The 22961-nt window shown below is 40.7% G+C and overlaps 1 protein-coding gene across 1 annotated transcript in view; it reads left to right on the forward strand.

The window, feature by feature from the left end:
- The window catches only part of LOC144785427 (glucagon receptor-like), a 127055-nt gene that overhangs the window by 80695 nt on the left and 23399 nt on the right, over nt 1-22961 (forward strand). Inside the window, exon 10 of the mRNA XM_078664340.1 lies at nt 4657-4745. Within this exon, the coding sequence (XP_078520466.1) occupies nt 4657-4745 (89 nt within the window). The remainder of the gene's footprint in view (nt 1-4656; nt 4746-22961) is intronic.

Raw genomic sequence — 22961 nt, forward strand, 5'->3', positions numbered from 1 at the left:
AATCTAAGCCTAAAGGCCTGCATACATAAGTTCTGTACATGTAAGAGCATATAGACAAAATAATGCTAAAGAGTACTCCCAGATACAGTTTGAGGTCTAGAGGAGGGAGAAAATGTAAGAGAATATACAATCTAGAGGCCTGAGCATCAAGTAGTATATGATACAAGAACTGAGTAATGGGAACAAAGTCAATCATATTCCATATCAACACAAAATTAACAAAGTTATAAAGCATTTACAAAAATTGTATACTTATTATTGTCAGAGTTGCTGGCTTCTTTCAAGGTGTTGTATCACAATGTCATTGTCAGAATACTGTCCGACATAAATATTGTGCCCTAATATTGTTCACAAAATATTGCCCCAGTGGAGTTAATGAAAATTAAAACCAAATCAACAACGCTTCTGTAAATGATATGTGGGACACAATATTTCAGTAAGATGGTATTTATATACACAATATTCTGTCACACGACTAGGCTAAAGGTTGTGCGTTCATCCATTGTGAGGAAAGGCGGAGTACTCAGAGGGAGGACGTTCAAGTAATGTAGCTTCAAGCTTGATAAAGTAGGTTTACAAGTCCTGTTTGCATTCAGAGAATGTATGAGTCACTCTGATCTGGTTAGGGAAAGAGTTCTGGGTGTAACTAAGGAAGTAACTCGAAAGACTTGAACTGTGAAACTGAACAGGGGAGCTAGAAGACACCTGCAGTTGCACACACAGCCCCTAACCCTCCAGGAGGCTACCAACCATTCAAGGTGCTCCATTTATCCCAAGATCAATGCATTTCTGTGAGATATGGGAGACTCGAGGGCCCATAATCAGAAACTGCATGGGGGCCCATCATTTTGTTTTATGCCACTGGACAGTATTTAGCTGATTGTAGCAACCAAGAAAGTATGTGCTGTGCAATTAGGGTTGACTGTAAGCCAGGAACACTGTGCTGAATGGCTTTCAACTGAAGGATAAGTGATTTTTTTTAACACTATGGTGCATATTTATGAAAGGCTTGCATCACGCTTGCACCACACAATGCGGTACATGTATGAAGCAAGACTCTAAGTCAGATTTATGAAGCCACTCGAAGCCGCATTTCCTGGCTTTTACTGGCTTCATAAATCTGTAGTACAGCAACGCAGCTCAAATCGCTGTGTTGCATTATTCTGGGCAAGGGCGGTGTTCCATGAGCTTTGTGGTCGGTGTTGCCACACAAATTCCATGTTTATGATGCATTCCCAGATTTACCAAACCTGCCTCCCCAGATGAGGTGTAAAGAGTAGAAATATCATTATTTCTACTTGATTATTTACTCTTTCTATGTGTGCTGTATTCTGCAGCACACATAGAAAGAAAGAAATGCCTCTTTGGATTGTTTTTGTGCAGAAGGGGCTCTTTCCTGCACAAAAAACAATCCTGTCTACAACTTAGGCACCCTTGCACCATGGTGCACTGCCTTGCCTTTGCTTTGCATGGCCTCATAGATATGATTGTGTGATTTTTGCAGCCAGCACATCACAATAACTGATGCTCAGGCAGTACAAGTGGCTCATAAATATGTACCCTGTTTATTTGTGGTCCGGAAATAGACATATTTTAAGGGCCCATGCTGGGAAAACTTTGAACTGTATTACTGATATACTGCTAATTCATACTTGCACGCATGTTAAAAATTCCTAAATAGTGTCACACAAACCTGCCATAATGTGGCCTGTGCAGTTTCTGACCCAAACTCCTTAAAATGGCACTGGGTGTAAAGAGAGGGTCAGACGTTGAGATATGCAGAAAGAGGGAGAGAGTTTGAGGTAGAGAAATAGACTAGGGTGAGATGGAAAGAGGGAATCACTTTTCCAGGGATCTTCATTGTAGCTTGGTGTCCTGGACAATTTCTTACTTTGCCCAAACCGTAAAACTTTTCTGCCCATTAGACCCACAGGGAAACATCCTTTACAACGCAACTTTTACCACGCAGTGCCTTTACGACGCAACTTTTACAACGCAAACCATTACAACGCATTGCGCTGGGGGCGCTCTAGGATAGGGAATACGTTTAATTTACTATCCAACACCTTCCCTAGTGTCCATGGGGACTGGAGTTGGAATAGTAAATTAAACTATTCACTATCCAGCACCCCAAAGCGCTATGCGTTGTAAAGGTTTGCGTTGTAAAAACCACGTTGTAAAGGCGTGCGATGCAAAAGCATGCGTTGTAATGTCATACATCCGACCCACAAGCTTAGATCCTGCAGTGCAACATGCCATGTTCAGCTTAATGATAAGGTGCCTTAGTGGAACTTGATCCATGACAGTGGCAGCTGCCTCTGTACGGAGGGGGGGGGAGGGGTGGTGGCAGGAGGCATGATATATATATTTTTTTACCTTCGCCGCCGCCGCACATCTCTCCTCAGTCCTCGCAGAGCACCGGAAGCACCCAGTCCCCTGAACTCTTCCAGCCAATCACAACTCTGCAGGAGCAGCGTTGCGATTGTTCTGAGTGGCGGAAATGGCCGCTCAGGCAATAATTGGAAAACTGGGCATGTTCTCCACTGGGCTGTGCAACAAAGTCCAGTGGAGAACATACCAGGTGCTCATGAATGTTTGGACGACCCTAAGTGCACCCTGTCATGTGGACTTAGGGAGGGAGTGTAAACCACGCCTTCTACCTCTGACGTTGAGGAGCTCAGCCCGCCCGACCTGGCTGGAGTCGGAATCCCACAAAGAAAATGATAATAGCTTCTTGTTAATATCATTTTATGATTATTTTGCACTGCTCAACGAGCAGTGGGGCGACGCTCCTCCGCCTTTGAGTAAGAGCCGCCACTGATCCATGACTTTCCATTTGGAGAAGAAACGTCTATTTCGCCCATATATGTCTCTGTAACAGAATTACAGACAACCAGCAGGAATTATCGAAGAAGCAATATACGGAGTGAAAAGGGGACACTAAAGGGAAACTACTTAGAGCTTGCACGACATCAATGCTCACAATGGTCAGGTGTCACTAAAAAGAATAGTTGCCTTACTTTATTGGTCACCTTAAAAACAGAATGAATGGCCTTATCCAGTCGCTGTCATCAAAAGAGCAGTAATAACACCAACATCCATAATGTGGCAGTGTAGGAACATTACGCAAGGCCACAGGGATAATAACTCGAAGAGAAGTATTCACAAACAGCAGGTGTGAGACCAGCCACAATTACCGAAAGGATGGGTCCCTGTCAGAATGGTCCTACCAGGTACTGCTCCTGTAGCAATACAGAAAGCATGCTTCTGTGCCAGGGAAGCCCTCTCAGCCGCTGCTAAAAGGTGCCAGTGTACAAGCCACACTGACGACCAGCCGGTTGCAGTGTAAGAGCATCATTTCCATCCTGTACGAGCAGCACACACAGCAAGTATGTGTCTCGGCAACAGCAGCTCTCCTTCCCAGCAGTCAACTCTGCAGGTCACTGTACCTCCCAGCAGCCATCTCTCAGCTCCCTGTATCTCCCAGCAGCCATCTCTGGGTGTCACTGTAAATGCAAAATCCAGCCACCTTGTGTCTTCAAAAACTGTCATTTACTTGCTCGAGTGCAAGTATCAAAACAAGAGTGAAAATCCCCTTCTCAGCCACCAGGTGTCACTGTTAGACCAGCTTCTAACCACAAGTTATAACTGTTGGAGCACTCCCCCATCCACTCAACATATTTTATTTTTATTTTATTTCATTTATGCGTTTTTATATAGCGCGTACTTTACCCGAAGGCGTCAGAGCGCTTCACAATAGGAACAGAAAATTACAAATTAACAAATTACAAAAGCAGACGATAAGTTACATGAGGTAAAAGTGACAATTGTGAGCAAACAAAATACACGAGGTAGCAAACAGTGCATTACAGGAGGAAAGAGTGACAAGTGTGCAGGTTACAAGAGAAAAGAAAGTACAATTAGAGGTAATATACTGCAATATATGCTAGACACTGAGGCACAAGAACAAACGTAACGTAGGCAATGGTGGCACTTGTGCAAGTATCAAAAGCAACAAACTGTGAGAGGTAGCAAACTGTGTTACAAGAGAAAAGTGTCGTGTGCATGTTACAAAAGAGTACCAAACACAGGTACAAGGATAATACTGCAATAAATGGCATACACTCCAACCACACGAACACACTGGGAAGGCACTTCCATAGTCATGGAGAATAAAGTTTTCAGTAATGGGAGGTCTTCCTTCAGATAATAGAGGGGGCGTGAATTACTTTTGGAGGTGTCTTTGGAGGAGGAGAACTTTGAGGTCCGTTTTGAAGACCTGGGAGGAGGTGGTGGTCTGGAGCTGAGGCGGAAGTGAGTTCCAGATTCTCACCGCGTTGCCTGAAAAGGATTGGGCCATCAATCTTTCCTTCTTGAAAGTGGGAGGTTCAAGCAGTAGATATTCCGTATTACGTGATGGTCTAGAGCCTCCAGGGAGTTTCAGTTTAATCGCCAGGTAGCGAGGAGAGGAGGAGTGCAAGGCTTTGTGGGTGATACAGGCAGTCTTGTAGATAGCTCTAGCCTCGATGGGAAGCCAGCGGAGGGTGGATAACATCGGTGTGATGTGGTCGCTTTAGTTATAGACAGAGCTTTCACTTTCACTCGACTACCCTCGTGTTACTTTAACAGTACTTAATTTGTTACTCTCTTTTTCAGATCAATTTGGTAATTTTTACAAGGATTTTGAAGGTGATCCTCGCGAAACTGAGAGCCAATCAGAAGGGCTATGCTGACTATAAGCTAAGGTGAGTGTGCCTTTACCTCTCCATCTGAAGAAAAAAAATAGACACACATTTGCTTGTGCTATCACTTTAAACAGCATTTGTTTAGATAATTCTTAATAGTGGAACACCTAGATTCCCACCGACGGGAAATGTATTAAAGAAACATAAATGAATGCTCTGCCAACAACAATGAGCAACGTTGAAAACTGTCACACATATCAGTAGATACAGAAGGAACAAATAGATGCGCCTGCTATTCCTAAGAGAAAGGGGACAAACCCAGCCACAATTTCATGAAAAATGGGCAAAGAAAGGTTACATTAACTTCCACCTTCAATATCTCCTCTTAGATGTGATTGACTAGCAGTTCTACTACTGTTTTGATTTCCCCTGCCATCTATGATTTCACCACTGTTTGTCTCTCCTTCCTCATATATTATTATTCATTTGGTTTCCTTCTTAGTGTTAATTGGTGCTTTCTGACTCCACTAATGTGTTTCATCCTGATGATTATCCTGGTATCCTATTGGATCGAAGCATTATCAATAATATGGGTTATTGGCAATAAATTAATCCTAATCCACCTGTGAACAGTGTCAATTTAACGACAGGGCAGAGTGGAACATGTTTAAAACCAATTATGTGCACTATTCGTTTACACACATGGTTGGACCTAACTGTTGCATTTCACTGTGTGAAAAGGTTACTGGCCTTACTATTTTACTTCTCTGCATGATCACAGGAGCACTGAGCACCTTAACATTTTGCACAAAAAAATAGGGATTTTTTTCGATATTAAAACGTTGCTCATGGATGTTGGCAGAGTTTAATTTATTTTTCTTTGATTCATTCTCGCCCAGTGGGAATCGAAGGGTTTCACTGCTGGTACCTCTCTAAGCAAACATTGTGTAAAGGCATACCACCTGTGGCTTTGTTATATATGACTCTTGTTTCAATGTGGTTGAATGGACAGCTCCTGTTTGGTGTGCTCTCCATTTAGGTAAGCAGCACTTGACATGGCACATGCGTGTGTTCTTATGAAGTTTCAAACAACGCAAATAACTTCTTTCACTTTCTGGAGAAGAACAACACACCCCTCCCATCCGCTCGCCACCAGCCCCAGTGATCTTAAAATCATTTATTCATAGCAACCAGGGCCGGACTGGCCGTAGCGGGCACCGGGCAATCCCCCGGTGTGCCGCATGGGTGGGGGGCCAGTTTTGGGCTCCTGGGGGGGCGTTTTTGTTACAGGGCCGTTTTTGCAGCATAGCTGCAAAATCGGCCCTAGTAACAAAATCGTCCGAAAACCGGCCCAGGCAAAGAGCTCGGCGGCACCCGAGTGACTTAGTGAAACAGCAGCACAACCTCAAGAAACATAAAAACCCACCTCCTGTGTTGCTAAAAACCTTCAAAGTTTGCAGGAGCTCAGGATCAACAGACCGGTCAGTGGCTTTACGGTGCCTGTGAATGTAGGGGAGTGACTCCATCACCCCAAGGGAGATACTTCAGTTGTCCTTGATACTCCACAAATCCTGCACAAATCCTGCACGGAGCCTGTATGGGACACAGGCACAGACAATGCTTTAGACGGAGAGGGAGATGAAGTCGGGCCCAGTAGAAGTACAGCGAAGTCCAGAGTGTCCAGACGGTCGAAGGTCAGTGGTTTCTTGATCAGAATCTTGTCCATGTCGAATCCAGGGTCCTACAGCCAGATAGAAGGGTGAGAGTGCCTTCAAGGGAATTTATTTACAAAAACTTGAGTTATTTAAACCAAATTAAAAGGATAAATTAATGATCCCTGTGTGAATTCAATCTTTCTACAAATACAAAAACTCACATAACAACATGGAACAAGTCAAAGCTACGATAACGTAAAACACGATAACAGACAAGGTGTATAGACAAAAGTTTTTATCAAAAAATAATTAAATCAATATATACAGTAAAACATAGGTCTGGAGGTCTATAAATGATATAAAGATATGCAACACAACAGAACCTAGAACACCTATCCAATACAGTACAATAAATGATACAAAAGGAAGAGGTGGAGGTCGACGTTTCGGTCTCTTTAAGGAATACTTTGTGAGACCATCTTCAGGACTGGAGTCAATAAAAACTGTATAATGACCAGACGTAACCTGAAACACAAATGTTTTAAGTTACATACAGTTCATAAATCAGTTACTCTTATCCATATCACCTTGAACACTAAACAATTAATATTCAACCCCTCTCCAGTGTGGTGTGCCACAGGGCTCTTCATTGAGCCCTACCTTATTCAACGTTTACATGGCCCCCCTGGAGAGTGTGGTACTGCCGCTGGGTATTAAAATCATCAGTTATGCTGATGATACTCAGCTGGTGGTAGGCCTTTCCCAGTCGGCGTACCATCCCGACCGGCTGCACACGTGTCTCGAAAAGATCTACACGTGGATGTGCAGCTCAGCCCTAAAGCTAAACGGCTCCAAGACGGAGCTGATGCTGCTGGGGAACTCCTCTCCATCTTTGTCCCCCAGCAGCTGGCCAGACTGTCTGGGACCGGTACCCCCCCCAAACAGGAGATCAAGAGCTTGGGGGTATGGCTGGAGCGGGACCTATCGTTCAAAACTCATGCCAAAAAGACTGCTGGCGTGTGCTTTGGCCTGCTCCGCGCAGCCCAGAAGATTCTGCCTCTGCTCCCAGTGTCCACCCGAAGGCTTCTCATCCAGGGACTTATCATCTCGCGGCTGGATTTCAGCAATGCGTTATTCCTGGGTGCACCCGAATCTACCCTGAATAAACTGCAGCAAGTGCAGAACGCGGCGGCCAGGCTTTTGACGGGTCTTCCCAGGCGTCAATCTGCTCGCCCGGCGTTGAGGGCACTGCACTGGCTCCCTGTGAGGGACAGGGTGAAATTCAAGTCACTTTGTATCGCTCACAAAGTTCTGCACGGGGTAGGCCCTAGGAGATGGTCCAACCTTACAAGGCCTCTCGTTCTCTTCGCTCTGACCATCAACACCTCCTTCAGGTTGGCAGGGTGAAGAAGGCAAGAACGGGTGGCAGAAGGTTTTCAATAAATGTGGCCTCTTTGTGGAACTCGTTGCCTCTACAATTGCGCTCGGAAGCTAGCCTTCTTCGGTTTCGAAAACTTTTAAAAACTTTTTTGTTTTCTGTTTAATCCCCTCACTCTTTAGTAGTGTTATGTTCTGGTAAGCGCTGGGATGCCTATAGGTAACCAGGCGCTATACAAAACTCATAATAATAATAATAATAATAATACCACTACACATATAACACAATATTCACATTACAACAAATACCCTAGAGTATTTACAAAAAACGCTCTAGCAAAGATCTAATCGTCATTAGGTTGAGTCCTAAACATTTTCACGGTTGTATTAATCACAGAGATCTACATTAGACGTGGACACCTTTTCTGTTATAACAACACTAATTCAAAACTTTGCATATTCTATGTACAGAAATGACTAAACAAATCTAAGAAATCAATTCAAAGACTCCATGCATTAACACAACTAAATAAGTTCACACACTCTCTAGTTGAATAGACGTTTCAGAGGGCCAACTCAACGACTTTACCTTAATTTAGGTCAGGAATAGTGAGGTTAATTCAAGAGGACGGACATCAAATCTGTAAGGGATCTCAGAGTCCTAAATGTAAACATATCGAAATATTAGGCCACTATTGCTGGGATGGTGTCTAGTATTTTGATGTAAGCAAATACACTTACTTGAATAGACTAACGAAGCTAAACCAAATGGAGTATCCTACATCTATATATTTCTTAATCCGACGAAGGGCAAGATGGACTGCACACTTCTTAAGGTGTACTTTACTTCCTGTAGGACGAGCCCGATCTAAAGAATTATTTGCGTTTAGTATCAGTAAGCTGTCATGAGATACATATTTACATTAGCATCAAACGATGACTGAATTACCTAGCACAGCTGGAATATAGGGTAGCGAGACAACCGTCTACCAATGCACGCAGGTCTCCGTTTTTAGGCGGGCATTCACATTACTTATTTCTGGTTTTTTTGTAAAAAAAGAAATAACATTGTGACTTGTTAACAAGAGTCTATTTACAAAGTTTTGGCGGTTGTGTAACAATCTCAACACAAGCTTACCCAGAGTCAAACTCACTCCAAGCTTGTATACGATCGGAAAACTGTGGGCAAAGAGCAAAATAAACCTCCAGTTAAAACTCTATCGCACCACAGTTATTTAAGACTAAAGGGGCAACACTGACATTCCGTGCTTACCGTGATTATATAAACGCGGATCCACACCAGAGTCCTCTATGGGTCACAGAAACAACAAGGTTTCTTTTGCCTACTCATTTTATAGCCGCCTCGTTTGGAGCTCGAAATAGGACTGGTACTCGGCGCCATGTTTAAGTGGTCAAAGTTACAATTACAACGAAAACATGCGCACGACCGCTTATTTTAAAGCATTTTGACAAGTATTTAGAGTGTATCTGGGGAGCTATAGTTGGACCTCTCAAACGTCTAAAATGAAAGCGCATTCACTTTTCGTGTTACATAGTAATGATCAGAAGTAAAATTAAATCAAAACACATTAGCAGGCTGCACCATAAGGGTCAAAGTATTATGCAGCAGAACATACATTACAGCATTGGTGTATGAAGTACATACCCTGACGATGTTACAGTTTACATAGTCATATGATGGATTGCGTGTCATAGTATCAGATAACAACACAAACAACAATATATTATACACCTATACACAGATTCCACTATTAGCAAATGGAATCTATTGACAGACCGTTTTTGAACCCTAGCATCAATCCGATAGACTGAATCATGCATATTAAAAAATGACAGCAAAAAGTCTATCGACTTAATCGGTCTAGCCAAAGAGCAGCATTTCGTGTGACATTGTGTAGCCCTATGGTGATTTAACCGCAATGTGTATCTTATGTACAGACTGACAGATCTTAAGGTTAAAATTCAGGCGGCCTATGTTATACAGGCTAGCGAATGCCATTCGGTAGCTGAATTAAGACCTCTCTTCACAGTATCCGTAAGGCAAATTAACTTGCCCTCTCTCAATGACAGTATTTTGTCAATGTTGCTCTGTCTTTTATTCGGTTTAATAACTTCCAAGACCCACCATAACATGTCTGTTTCTTTATGGCCGAGTTGTAAATAATGGTCAACCAGTGGAGCATTCTCCTTTCTGCATCTAATTCGTGACTGGTGCTGAAGGATTCTTTTTTTAATTGGCTGAATGGTCTTTCCTAGATAATGCAACAGACACGGGCATTGGATGCAATAGACCACATTAGTGGTATTACAGTTTGAAAAGTTTTTTGCCTTAAATTCCATATCATTGATTTTACATGATTTGATAGTTTTGGTTGTGGAACAAGCTGCACAGTTGTTGCATCTATGATGGCCCAATAAAGGACTAATTTGTCTCATATTGTCAACTGTATTGGCTGGTGGAGCATTTTCATAAGCATGCACTAACCTGTCACGTAAATTGGTCCCTCTCTTCAAAGCAAACAGTGGTTTTTTCTGGAATTCAGGGATGGATTGAAGCAGATTCCATTGTTTACACACAATCTTTTTGATTGCGTTGGAATGAGTCCCAAACGTGGATACACAAACGATATTCGGGGTGTTCTTACGGTCTTTAACAGTTAAAAGAGCTTCTCTATCATTATACCAGGCTCTTTTCATCGCTTTACGCAACAATCTGGACGGATATCCACGAGCCTGCAGTTTTGCTTTAAGTTTTTTAGCTTCACAAAAATAATCAGTTTTGAAGGTGCAATTTCTTCGACGACGAATGAATTGCCCAAACGGTAGACCATCCTTCAGTGCCTGCGGATGGTGACTCGAGAAATGTAAAAGGGTGTTTCTAGCTGTTTCTTTGGTGTAAAGGCTAGTATACAGTTTATGGTTGGTGTCAATTTTTATGATGATGTCTAGAAACGGCATCTCATGGGCACTGTGTTCCATCGTAAATTGTAGATTGGAATTCCTAGTATTCAACCAACGGTGAAAGTCATGGAGTTGATCAACCGTGCCATGCCAAACCATGAACACGTCATCGATGTAACGCAACCATTTTCTGATATTATCAGAATAAGGATTCGAAGGATGCCAAAGGTGTTGATCCTCAAAACATGCCACATAAATGTTAGCTATGTCTGGGGCGAAAATAGCGCCCATGGCTACTCCTTTCTGTTGTTTAAAAAAGGAATTTTCGAAAAGGAAAAAGTTTTCACATAACGGAATTCTGATGCATTCTAAAATAAATGGTGTAGGTACAGTGTGTGGTCTTAATCTGGAGTCGAGAAGTTCGCCCAGAATTTCAAGAACTTCTGTCTGCGGGATGTTTGTATATAAACTCTCTATATCCATAGAGACTAATATATCGCAAGATGCATCAAAATCAAATGTCTCAACTTCATTGATGACTGCAGTGGTGTCTCTGATATATGTGGGACGATCCACCGCAAAGGGTCTGATAAAATAATCAGAATATTGTGCAAGGGGTTTTAAGATTGAATTACAGCCACTCACAATTGGGCGACCTGGGGGTGCATCCAGGTTCTTGTGCACCTTCGGGAGCATGTAGATCACTGGTATAGTGGGTGATTTGTTTAATAGAAAAGAGGCCTCCTTTTCGTTCAGCCACCCTCCCTCAAGGCCGCATTTGCTTAAAGCTGTGATTTCACCAATCAGTCTTTTGGTAGGATTAGAAGTCAATTTCATGTAATGACTTGGTACAGATAGCTGTCTAAACATTTCTTCGTTGTATTTGGACCTTTCCCATAACACAATACCCCCTCCCTTATCTGCTGGTTTAAATAGGGCATGAGGTAGGTTCTGAAGATTTTGTAAGGCTAGAAGTTGCTCTTTAGGCAGATTTAATTTGTATTTGAGTGGACGCTTGAATAAGTTTTCAATTTCTATCAAGGTCGCATTCTCAAATGTAACAATGTCTTTGTTAACCATTGTGTTAGTGGGGTAAAATGAAGATGGATTTCTAAGTCCAGTAAAGCCTGTTGTTGGATTTGAGGGATTAGTCGTAAAGAAATTCTTTAATCTGACAGTACGGAAGAACCGGTACAGTTCTAATTTCGTTTGAAAAAGGTCATTCTTATAAGTCGGAACAAAACTCAGTCCATTGGCAAGTACTGCCACTTCTTGTTCAGACAACGTATGTGTGGACAAATTGAAGATGGGAATGGTTAAGTTATTTGTTACCATTCGTAATACTGGTTCCTGGTCTGGCGGAACCCGGGGGTGTATTGCTTCCGGAACCATCCTCGCTTCTGTTGTTGGGGTCTCCCTGGTGGACGGGAGCCCCGTGTGTCCTGAGCTAAAAAAGACTGGCGGGATGTTGATGGTTGTTGATCTTGATAACGATAGTTAGTGTTAACAGATTTTTCGCTACCTGACTCTGATCCTGTATCAGAGAAAGTTGCCCGCTTAGGGGGTTGTTGGTCAGTACCCTGTGTGGTATAAAAATCCTTTCTCAAATAAGGGTAGGTTCTTTCCTTATTGTATCTTTTTATATCGTTCTGAAGTTTCTCTGTTTTCTTATGGGAGTTGAACTCCTCAAATTCTTTCACCGTTAGTTGAATTTTATCTAGGAGTAACTTACTGTTGGTAATAGTGCTATCTCCAGATATTTTGTTCTCCAAGGATTCAATTTCCTTAGTAAGGATTTTAATTTGACGGAACGCCGTTTCGATACTCAACACCATCCAGGTGCGGGAGAACCTGTTAGCGGAGAAACTAAACCCGATTTTAAATTCTTCGTCGTCGACGAAGATGATGGGTATATTGCGTATTTGCAAGCCTGCCGGAATGATATTCGAATTCAGGCAGTCTGTTAGAAATTTTGCATGCAATTCAGTACGTACTAGTTTCTTTTTCAGCCTTTCCAGTTGGTTCAGATCTGATTCATACGGATGGTTAATAACTTGACCTTTATTTCCCAGCAGGGAAGGGCCAGATGCAACCTTCAAAATATATTCGTCTGAGTAGACTAATGTTTCGGCCTCAGACATTGATTTAAGAAGAACTTTGCGAACAACCACTGGTTAAAGCGGCTCACAACAGACTAGTGTCTGCGCAATGAACGAAGTTACAAACAGTGAGCGACCCAGACTACCCTTGAGGGCTTGGGTGGTTATGATAGAAGGGTGAGAGTGCCTTCAAGGGAATTTATTTACAAAAACTTGAGTTATTTAAACCAAATTAAAAGGATAAATTAATGATCCCTGTGTGAATTCAATCTTTCTACAAATACAAAAACTCACATAACAACATGGAACAAGTCAAAGCTACGATAACGTAAAACACGATAACAGACAAGGTGTATAGACAAAAGTTTTTATCAAAAAATAATTAAATCAATATATACAGTAAAACATAGGTCTGGAGGTCTATAAATGATATAAAGATATGCAACACAACAGAACCTAGAACACCTATCCAATACAGTACAATAAATGATACAAAAGGAAGAGGTGGAGGTCGACGTTTCGGTCTCTTTAAGGAATACTTCGTGAGACCATCTTCAGGACTGGAGTCAATAAAAACTGTATAATGACCAGACGTAACCTGAAACACAAATGTTTTAAGTTACATACAGTTCATAAATCAGTTACTCTTATCCATATCACCTTGAACACTAAACAATTAATATTAATACCACTACACATATAACACAATATTCACATTACAACAAATACCCTAGAGTATTTACAAAAAACGCTCTAGCAAAGATCTAATCGTCATTAGGTTGAGTCCTAAACATTTTAACGGTTGTATTAATCACAGAGATCTACATTAGACGTGGACACCTTCTCTGTTATAACAACACTAATTCAAAACTTTGCATATTCTATGTACAGAAATGACTAAACAAATCTAAGAAATCAATTCAAAGACTCCATGCATTAACACAACTAAATAAGTTCACACACTCTCTAGTTGAATAGACGTTTCAGAGGGCCAACTCAACGACTTTACCTTAATTTAGGTCAGGAATAGTGAGGTTAATTCAAGAGGACGGACATCAAATCTGTAAGGGATCTCAGAGTCCTAAATGTAAACATATCGAAATATTAGGCCACTATTGCTGGGATGGTGTCTAGTATTTTGATGTAAGCAAATACACTTACTTGAATAGACTAACGAAGCTAAACCAAATGGAGTATCCTACATCTATATATTTCTTAATCCGACGAAGGGCAAGATGGACTGCACACTTCTTAAGGTGTACTTTACTTCCTGTAGGACGAGCCCGATCTAAAGAATTATTTGCGTTTAGTATCAGTAAGCTGTCATGAGATACATATTCACATTAGCATCAAACGATGACTGAATTACCTAGCACAGCTGGAATATAGGGTAGCGAGACAATCGTCTACCAATGCACGCAGGTCTCCGTTTTTAGGCGGGCATTCACATTACTTATTTCTGGTTTTTTTGTAAAAAAAGAAATAACATTGTGACTTGTTAACAAGAGTCTATTTACAAAGTTTTAGCGGTTGTGTAACAATCTCAACACAAGCTTACCCAGAGTCAAACTCACTCCAAGCTTGTATACGATCGGAAAACTGTGGGCAAAGAGCAAAATAAACCTCCAGTTAAAACTCTATCGCACCACAGTTATTTAAGACTAAAGGGGCAACACTGACATTCCGTGCTTACCGTGATTATATCAACGCGGATCCACACCAGAGTCCTCTATGGGTCACAGAAACAACAAGGTTTCTTTTGCCTACTCATTTTATAGCCGCCTCGTTTGGAGCTCGAAATAGGACTGGTACTCGGCGCCATGTTTAAGTGGTCAAAGTTACAATTACAACGAAAACATGCGCACGACCGCTTATTTTAAAGCATTTTGACAAGTATTTAGAGTGTATCTGGGGAGCTATAGTTGGACCTCTCAAACGTCTAAAATGAAAGCGCATTCACTTTTCGTGTTACATAGTAATGATCAGAAGTAAAATTAAATCAAAACACATTAGCAGGCTGCACCATAAGGGTCAAAGTATTATGCAGCAGAACATACATTACAGCATTGGTGTATGAAGTACATACCCTGACGATGTTACAGTTTACATAGTCATATGATGGATTGCGTGTCATAGTATCAGATAACAACACAAACAACAATATATTATACACCTATACACAGATTCCACTATTAGCAAATGGAATCTATTGACAGACCGTTTTTGAACCCTAGCATCAATCCGATAGACTGAATCATGCATATTAAAAAATGACAGCAAAAAGTCTATCGACTTAATCGGTCTAGCCAAAGAGCAGCATTTCGTGTGACATTGTGTAGCCCTATGGTGATTTAACCGCAATGTGTATCTTATGTACAGACTGACAGATCTTAAGGTTAAAATTCAGGCGGCCTATGTTATACAGGCTAGCGAATGCCATTCGGTAGCTGAATTAAGACCTCTCTTCACAGTATCCGTAAGGCAAATTAAATTGCCCTCTCTCAATGACAGTATTTTGTCAATGTTGCTCTGTCTTTTATTCGGTTTAATAACTTCCAAGACCCACCATAACATGTCTGTTTCTTTATGGCCGAGTTGTAAATAATGGTCAACCAGTGGAGCATTCTCCTTTCTGCATCTAATTCGTGACTGGTGCTGAAGGATTCTTTTTTTAATTGGCTGAATGGTCTTTCCTAGATAATGCAACAGACACGGGCATTGGATGCAATAGACCACATTAGTGGTATTACAGTTTGAAAAGTTTTTTGCCTTAAATTCCATATCATTGATTTTACATGATTTGATAGTTTTGGTTGTGGAACAAGCTGCACAGTTGTTGCATCTATGATGGCCCAATAAAGGACTAATTTGTCTCATATTGTCAACTGTATTGGCTGGTGGAGCATTTTCATAAGCATGCACCAACCTGTCATGTAAATTGGTCCCTCTCTTAAAAGCAAACAGTGGTTTTTTCTGGAATTCAGGGATGGATTGAAGCAGATTCCATTGTTTACACACAATCTTTTTGATTGCGTTGGAATGAGTCCCAAACGTGGATACACAAACGATATTCGGGGTGTTCTTACGGTCTTTAACAGTTAAAAGAGCTTCTCTATCATTATACCAGGCTCTTTTCATCGCTTTACGCAACAATCTGGACGGATATCCACGAGCCTGCAGTTTTGCTTTAAGTTTTTTAGCTTCACAAAAATAATCAGTTTTGAAGGTGCAATTTCTTCGAAGACGAATGAATTGCCCAAACGGTAGACCATCCTTCAGTGCCTGCGGATGGTGACTCGAGAAATGTAAAAGGGTGTTTCTAGCTGTTTCTTTGGTGTAAAGGCTAGTATACAGTTTATGGTTGGTGTCAATTTTTATGATGATGTCTAGAAACGGCATCTCATGGGCACTGTGTTCCATCGTAAATTGTAGATTGGAATTCCTAGTATTCAACCAACGGTGAAAGTCATGGAGTTGATCAACCGCGCCATGCCAAACCATGAACACGTCATCGATGTAACGCAACCATTTTCTGATATTATCAGAATAAGGATTCGAAGGATGCCAAAGGTGTTGATCCTCAAAACATGCCACATAAATGTTAGCTATGTCTGGGGCGAAAATAGCGCCCATGGCTACTCCTTTCTGTTGTTTAAAAAAGGAATTTTCGAAAAGGAAAAAGTTTTCACATAACGGAATTCTGATGCATTCTAAAATAAATGGTGTAGGTACAGTGTGTGGTCTTAATCTGGAGTCGAGAAGTTCGCCCAGAATTTCAAGAACTTCTGTCTGCGGGATGTTTGTATATAAACTCTCTATATCCATAGAGACTAATATATCGCAAGATGCATCAAAATCAAATGTCTCAACTTCATTGATGACTGCAGTGGTGTCTCTGATATATGTGGGACGATCCACCGCAAAGGGTCTGATAAAATAATCAGAATATTGTGCAAGGGGTTTTAAGATTGAATTACAGCCACTCACAATTGGGCGACCTGGTGGTGCATCCAGGTTCTTGTGCACCTTCGGGAGCATGTAGATCACTGGTATAGTGGGTGATTTGTTTAATAGAAAAGAGGCCTCCTTTTCGTTCAGCCACCCTCCCTCAAGGCCGCATTTGCTTAAAGCTGTGATTTCACCAATCAGTCTTTTGGTAGGATTAGAAGTCAATTTCATGTAATGACTTGGTACAGATAGCTGTCTAAACATTTCTTCGTTGTATTTGGACCTTTCCCATAATACAATACCCCCTCCCTTATCTGCTGGTTTAAATAGGGCATGAGGTAGGTTCTGAAGATTTTGTAAGGCTAGATGTTGCTCTTTAGGCAGATTTAATTTGTATTTGAGTGGACGCTTGAATAAGTTTTCAATTTCTATCAAGGTCGCATTCTCAAATGTAACAATGTCTTTGTTAACCATTGTGTTAGTGGGGTAAAATGAAGATGGATTTCTAAGTCCAGTAAAGCCTGTTGTTGGATTTGAGGGATTAGTCGTAAAGAAATTCTTTAATCTGACAGTACGGAAGAACCGGTACAGTTCTAATTTCGTTTGAAAAAGGTCATTCTTATAAGTCGGAACAAAACTCAGTCCATTGGCAAGTACTGCCACTTCTTGTTCAGACAACGTATGTGTGGACAAATTGAAGATGGGAATGGTTAAGTTATTTGTTACCATTCGTAATACTGGTTCCTGGTCTGGCGGAACCCGGGGGTGTATTGCTTCCGGAACCATCCTCGCTTCTGTTGTTGGGGTCTCCCTGGTGGACGGGAGCCCCGTGTGTCCTGAGCTAAAAAAGACTGGCGGGATGTTGATGGTTGTTGATCTTGATAACGATAGTTAGTGTTAACAGATTTTTCGCTACCTGACTCTGATCCTGTATCAGAGAAAGTTGCCCGCTTAGGGGGTTGTTGGTCAGTACCCTGTGTGGTATAAAAATCCTTTCTCAAATAAGGGTAGGTTCTTTCCTTATTGTATCTTTTTATATCGTTCTGAAGTTTCTCGGTTTTCTTATGGGAGTTGAACTCCTCAAATTCTTTCACCGTTAGTTGAATTTTATCTAGGAGTAACTTACTGTTGGTAATAGTGCTATCTCCAGATATTTTGTTCTCCAAGGATTCAATTTCCTTAGTAAGGATTTTAATTTGACGGAACGCCGTTTCGATACTCAACACCATCCAGGTGCGGGAGCACCTGTTAGCGGAGAAACTAAACCCGATTTTAAATTCTTCGTCGTCGACGAAGATGATGGGTATATTGCGTATTTGCAAGCCTGCCGGAATGATATTCGAATTCAGGCAGTCTGTTAGAAATTTTGCATGCAATTCAGTACGTACTAGTTTCTTTTTCAGCCTTTCCAGTTGGTTCAGATCTGATTCATACGGATGGTTAATAACTTGACCTTTATTTCCCAGCAGGGAAGGGCCAGATGCAACCTTCAAAATATATTCGTCTGAGTAGACTAATGTTTCGGCCTCAGACATTGATTTAAGAAGAACTTTGCGAACAACCACTGGTTAAAGCGGCTCACAACAGACTAGTGTCTGCGCAATGAACGAAGTTACAAACAGTGAGCGACCCAGACTACCCTTGAGGGCTTGGGTGGTTATGATAGAAGGGTGAGAGTGCCTTCAAGGGAATTTATTTACAAAAACTTGAGTTATTTAAACCAAATTAAAAGGATAAATTAATGATCCCTGTGTGAATTCAATCTTTCTACAAATACAAAAACTCACATAACAACATGGAACAAGTCAAAGCTACGATAACGTAAAACACGATAACAGACAAGGTGTATAGACAAAAGTTTTTATCAAAAAATAATTAAATCAATATATACAGTAAAACATAGGTCTGGAGGTCTATAAATGATATAAAGATATGCAACACAACAGAACCTAGAACACCTATCCAATACAGTACAATAAATGATACAAAAGGAAGAGGTGGAGGTCGACGTTTCGGTCTCTTTAAGGAATACTTTGTGAGACCATCTTCAGGACTGGAGTCAATAAAAACTGTATAATGACCAGACGTAACCTGAAACACAAATGTTTTAAGTTACATACAGTTCATAAATCAGTTACTCTTATCCATATCACCTTGAACACTAAACAATTAATATTAATACCACTACACATATAACACAATATTCACATTACAACAAATACCCTAGAGTATTTACAAAAAACGCTCTAGCAAAGATCTAATCGTCATTAGGTTGAGTCCTAAACATTTTCACGGTTGTATTAATCACAGAGATCTACATTAGACGTGGACACCTTCTCTGTTATAACAACACTAATTCAAAACTTTGCATATTCTATGTACAGAAATGACTAAACAAATCTAAGAAATCAATTCAAAGACTCCATGCATTAACACAACTAAATAAGTTCACACACTCTCTAGTTGAATAGACGTTTCAGAGGGCCAACTCAACGACTTTACCTTAATTTAGGTCAGGAATAGTGAGGTTAATTCAAGAGGACGGACATCAAATCTGTAAGGGATCTCAGAGTCCTAAATGTAAACATATCGAAATATTAGGCCACTATTGCTGGGATGGTGTCTAGTATTTTGATGTAAGCAAATACACTTACTTGAATAGACTAACGAAGCTAAACCAAATGGAGTATCCTACATCTATATATTTCTTAATCCGACGAAGGGCAAGATGGACTGCACACTTCTTAAGGTGTACTTTACTTCCTGTAGGACGAGCCCGATCTAAAGAATTATTTGCGTTTAGTATCAGTAAGCTGTCATGAGATACATATTTACATTAGCATCAAACGATGACTGAATTACCTAGCACAGCTGGAATATAGGGTAGCGAGACAACCGTCTACCAATGCACGCAGGTCTCCGTTTTTAGGCGGGCATTCACATTACTTATTTCTGTTTTTTTTGTAAAAAAAGAAATAACATTGTGACTTGTTAACAAGAGTCTATTTACAAAGTTTTGGCGGTTGTGTAACAATCTCAACACAAGCTTACCCAGAGTCAAACTCACTCCAAGCTTGTATACGATCGGAAAACTGTGGGCAAAGAGCAAAATAAACCTCCAGTTAAAACTCTATCGCACCACAGTTATTTAAGACTAAAGGGGCAACACTGACATTCCGTGCTTACCGTGATTATATCAACGCGGATCCACACCAGAGTCCTCTATGGGTCACAGAAACAACAAGGTTTCTTTTGCCTACTCATTTTATAGCCGCCTCGTTTGGAGCTCGAAATAGGACTGGTACTCGGCGCCATGTTTAAGTGGTCAAAGTTACAATTACAACGAAAACATGCGCACGACCGCTTATTTTAAAGCATTTTGACAAGTATTTAGAGTGTATCTGGGGAGCTATAGTTGGACCTCTCAAACGTCTAAAATGAAAGCGCATTCACTTTTCGTGTTACATAGTAATGATCAGAAGTAAAATTAAATCAAAACACATTAGCAGGCTGCACCATAAGGGTCAAAGTATTATGCAGCAGAACATACATTACAGCATTGGTGTATGAAGTACATACCCTGACGATGTTACAGTTTACATAGTCATATGATGGATTGCGTGTCATAGTATCAGATAACAACACAAACAACAATATATTATACACCTATACACAGATTCCACTATTAGCAAATGGAATCTATTGACAGACCGTTTTTGAACCCTAGCATCAATCCGATAGACTGAATCATGCATATTAAAAAATGACAGCAAAAAGTCTATCGACTTAATCGGTCTAGCCAAAGAGCAGCATTTCGTGTGACATTGTGTAGCCCTATCGTGATTTAACCGCAATGTGTATCTTATGTACAGACTGACAGATCTTAAGGTTAAAATTCAGGCGGCCTATGTTATACAGGCTAGCGAATGCCATTCGGTAGCTGAATTAAGACCTCTCTTCACAGTATTCGTAAGGCAAATTAACTTGCCCTCTCTCAATGACAGTATTTTGTCAATGTTGCTCTGTCTTTTATTCGGTTTAATAACTTCCAAGACCCACCATAACATGTCTGTTTCTTTATGGCCGAGTTGTAAATAATGGTCAACCAGTGGAGCATTCTCCTTTCTGCATCTAATTCGTGACTGGTGCTGAAGGATTCTTTTTTTAATTGGCTGAATGGTCTTTCCTAGATAATGCAACAGACACGGGCATTGGATGCAATAGACCACATTAGTGGTATTACAGTTTGAAAAGTTTTTTGCCTTAAATTCCATATCATTGATTTTACATGATTTGATAGTTTTGGTTGTGGAACAAGCTGCACAGTTGTTGCATCTATGATGGCCCAATAAAGGACTAATTTGTCTCATATTGTCAACTGTATTGGCTGGGCAATTCATTCGTCTTCGAAGAAATTGCACCTTCAAAACTGATTATTTTTGTGAAGCTAAAAAACTTAAAGCAAAACTGCAGGCTCGTGGATATCCGTCCAGATTGTTGCGTAAAGCGATGAAAAGAGCCTGGTATAATGATAGAGAAGCTCTTTTAACTGTTAAAGACCGTAAGAACACCCCGAATATCGTTTGTGTATCCACGTTTGGGACTCATTCCAACGCAATCAAAAAGATTGTGTGTAAACAATGGAATCTGCTTCAATCCATCCCTGAATTCCAGAAAAAACCACTGTTTGCTTTTAAGAGAGGGACCAATTTACGTGACAGGTTGGTGCATGCTTATGAAAATGCTCCACCAGCCAATACAGTTGACAATATGAGACAAATTAGTCCTTTATTGGGCCATCATAGATGCAACAACTGTGCAGCTTGTTCCACAACCAAAACTATCAAATCATGTAAAATCAATGATATGGAATTTAAGGCAAAAAACTTTTCAAACTGTAATACCACTAATGTGGTCTATTGCATCCAATGCCCGTGTCTGTTGCATTATCTAGGAAAGACCATTCAGCCAATTAAAAAAAGAATCCTTCAGCACCAGTCACGAATTAGATGCAGAAAGGAGAATGCTCCACTGGTTGACCATTATTTACAACTCGGCCATAAAGAAACAGACATGTTATGGTGGGTCTTGGAAGTTATTAAACCGAATAAAAGACAGAGCAACATTGACAAAATACTGTCATTGAGAGAGGGCAAGTTAATTTGCCTTACGGATACTGTGAAGAGAGGTCTTAATTCAGCTACCGAATGGCATTCGCTAGCCTGTATAACATAGGCCGCCTGAATTTTAACCTTAAGATCTGTCAGTCTGTACATAAGATACACATTGCGGTTAAATCACCATAGGGCTACACAATGTCACACGAAATGCTGCTCTTTGACTAGACCGATTAAGTCGATAGACTTTTTGCTGTCATTTTTTAATATGCATGATTCAGTCTATCGGATTGATGCTAGGGTTCAAAAACGGTCTGTCAATAGATTCCATTTGCTAATAGTGGAATCTGTGTATAGGTGTATAATATATTGTTGTTTGTGTTGTTATCTGATACTATGACACGCAATCCATCATATGACTATGTAAACTGTAACATCGTCAGGGTATGTACTTCATACACCAATGCTGTAATGTATGTTCTGCTGCATAATACTTTGACCCTTATGGTGCAGCCTGCTAATGTGTTTTGATTTAATTTTACTTCTGATCATTACTATGTAACACGAAAAGTGAATGCGCTTTCATTTTAGACGTTTGAGAGGTCCAACTATAGCTCCCCAGATACACTCTAAATACTTGTCAAAATGCTTTAAAATAAGCGGTCGTGCGCATGTTTTCGTTGTAATTGTAACTTTGACCACTTAAACATGGCGCCGAGTACCAGTCCTATTTCGAGCTCCAAACGAGGCGGCTATAAAATGAGTAGGCAAAAGAAACCTTGTTGTTTCTGTGACCCAGAGAGGACTCTGGTGTGGATCCGCGTTGATATAATCACGGTAAGCACGGAATGTCAGTGTTGCCCCTTTAGTCTTAAATAACTGTGGTGCGATAGAGTTTTAACTGGAGGTTTATTTTGCTCTTTGCCCACAGTTTTCCGATCGTATACAAGCTTGGAGTGAGTTTGACTCTGGGTAAGCTTGTGTTGAGATTGTTACACAACCGCCAAAACTTTGTAAATAGACTCTTGTTAACAAGTCACAATGTTATTTCTTTTTTTACAAAAAAACCAGAAATAAGTAATGTGAATGCCCGCCTAAAAACGGAGACCTGCGTGCATTGGTAGACGGTTGTCTCGCTACCCTATATTCCAGCTGTGC

The sequence above is a fragment of the Lissotriton helveticus genome, chromosome 10 (assembly GCF_964261635.1).
Source record: "Lissotriton helveticus chromosome 10, aLisHel1.1, whole genome shotgun sequence".
NCBI classification, from domain to species: domain Eukaryota; kingdom Metazoa; phylum Chordata; class Amphibia; order Caudata; family Salamandridae; genus Lissotriton; species Lissotriton helveticus.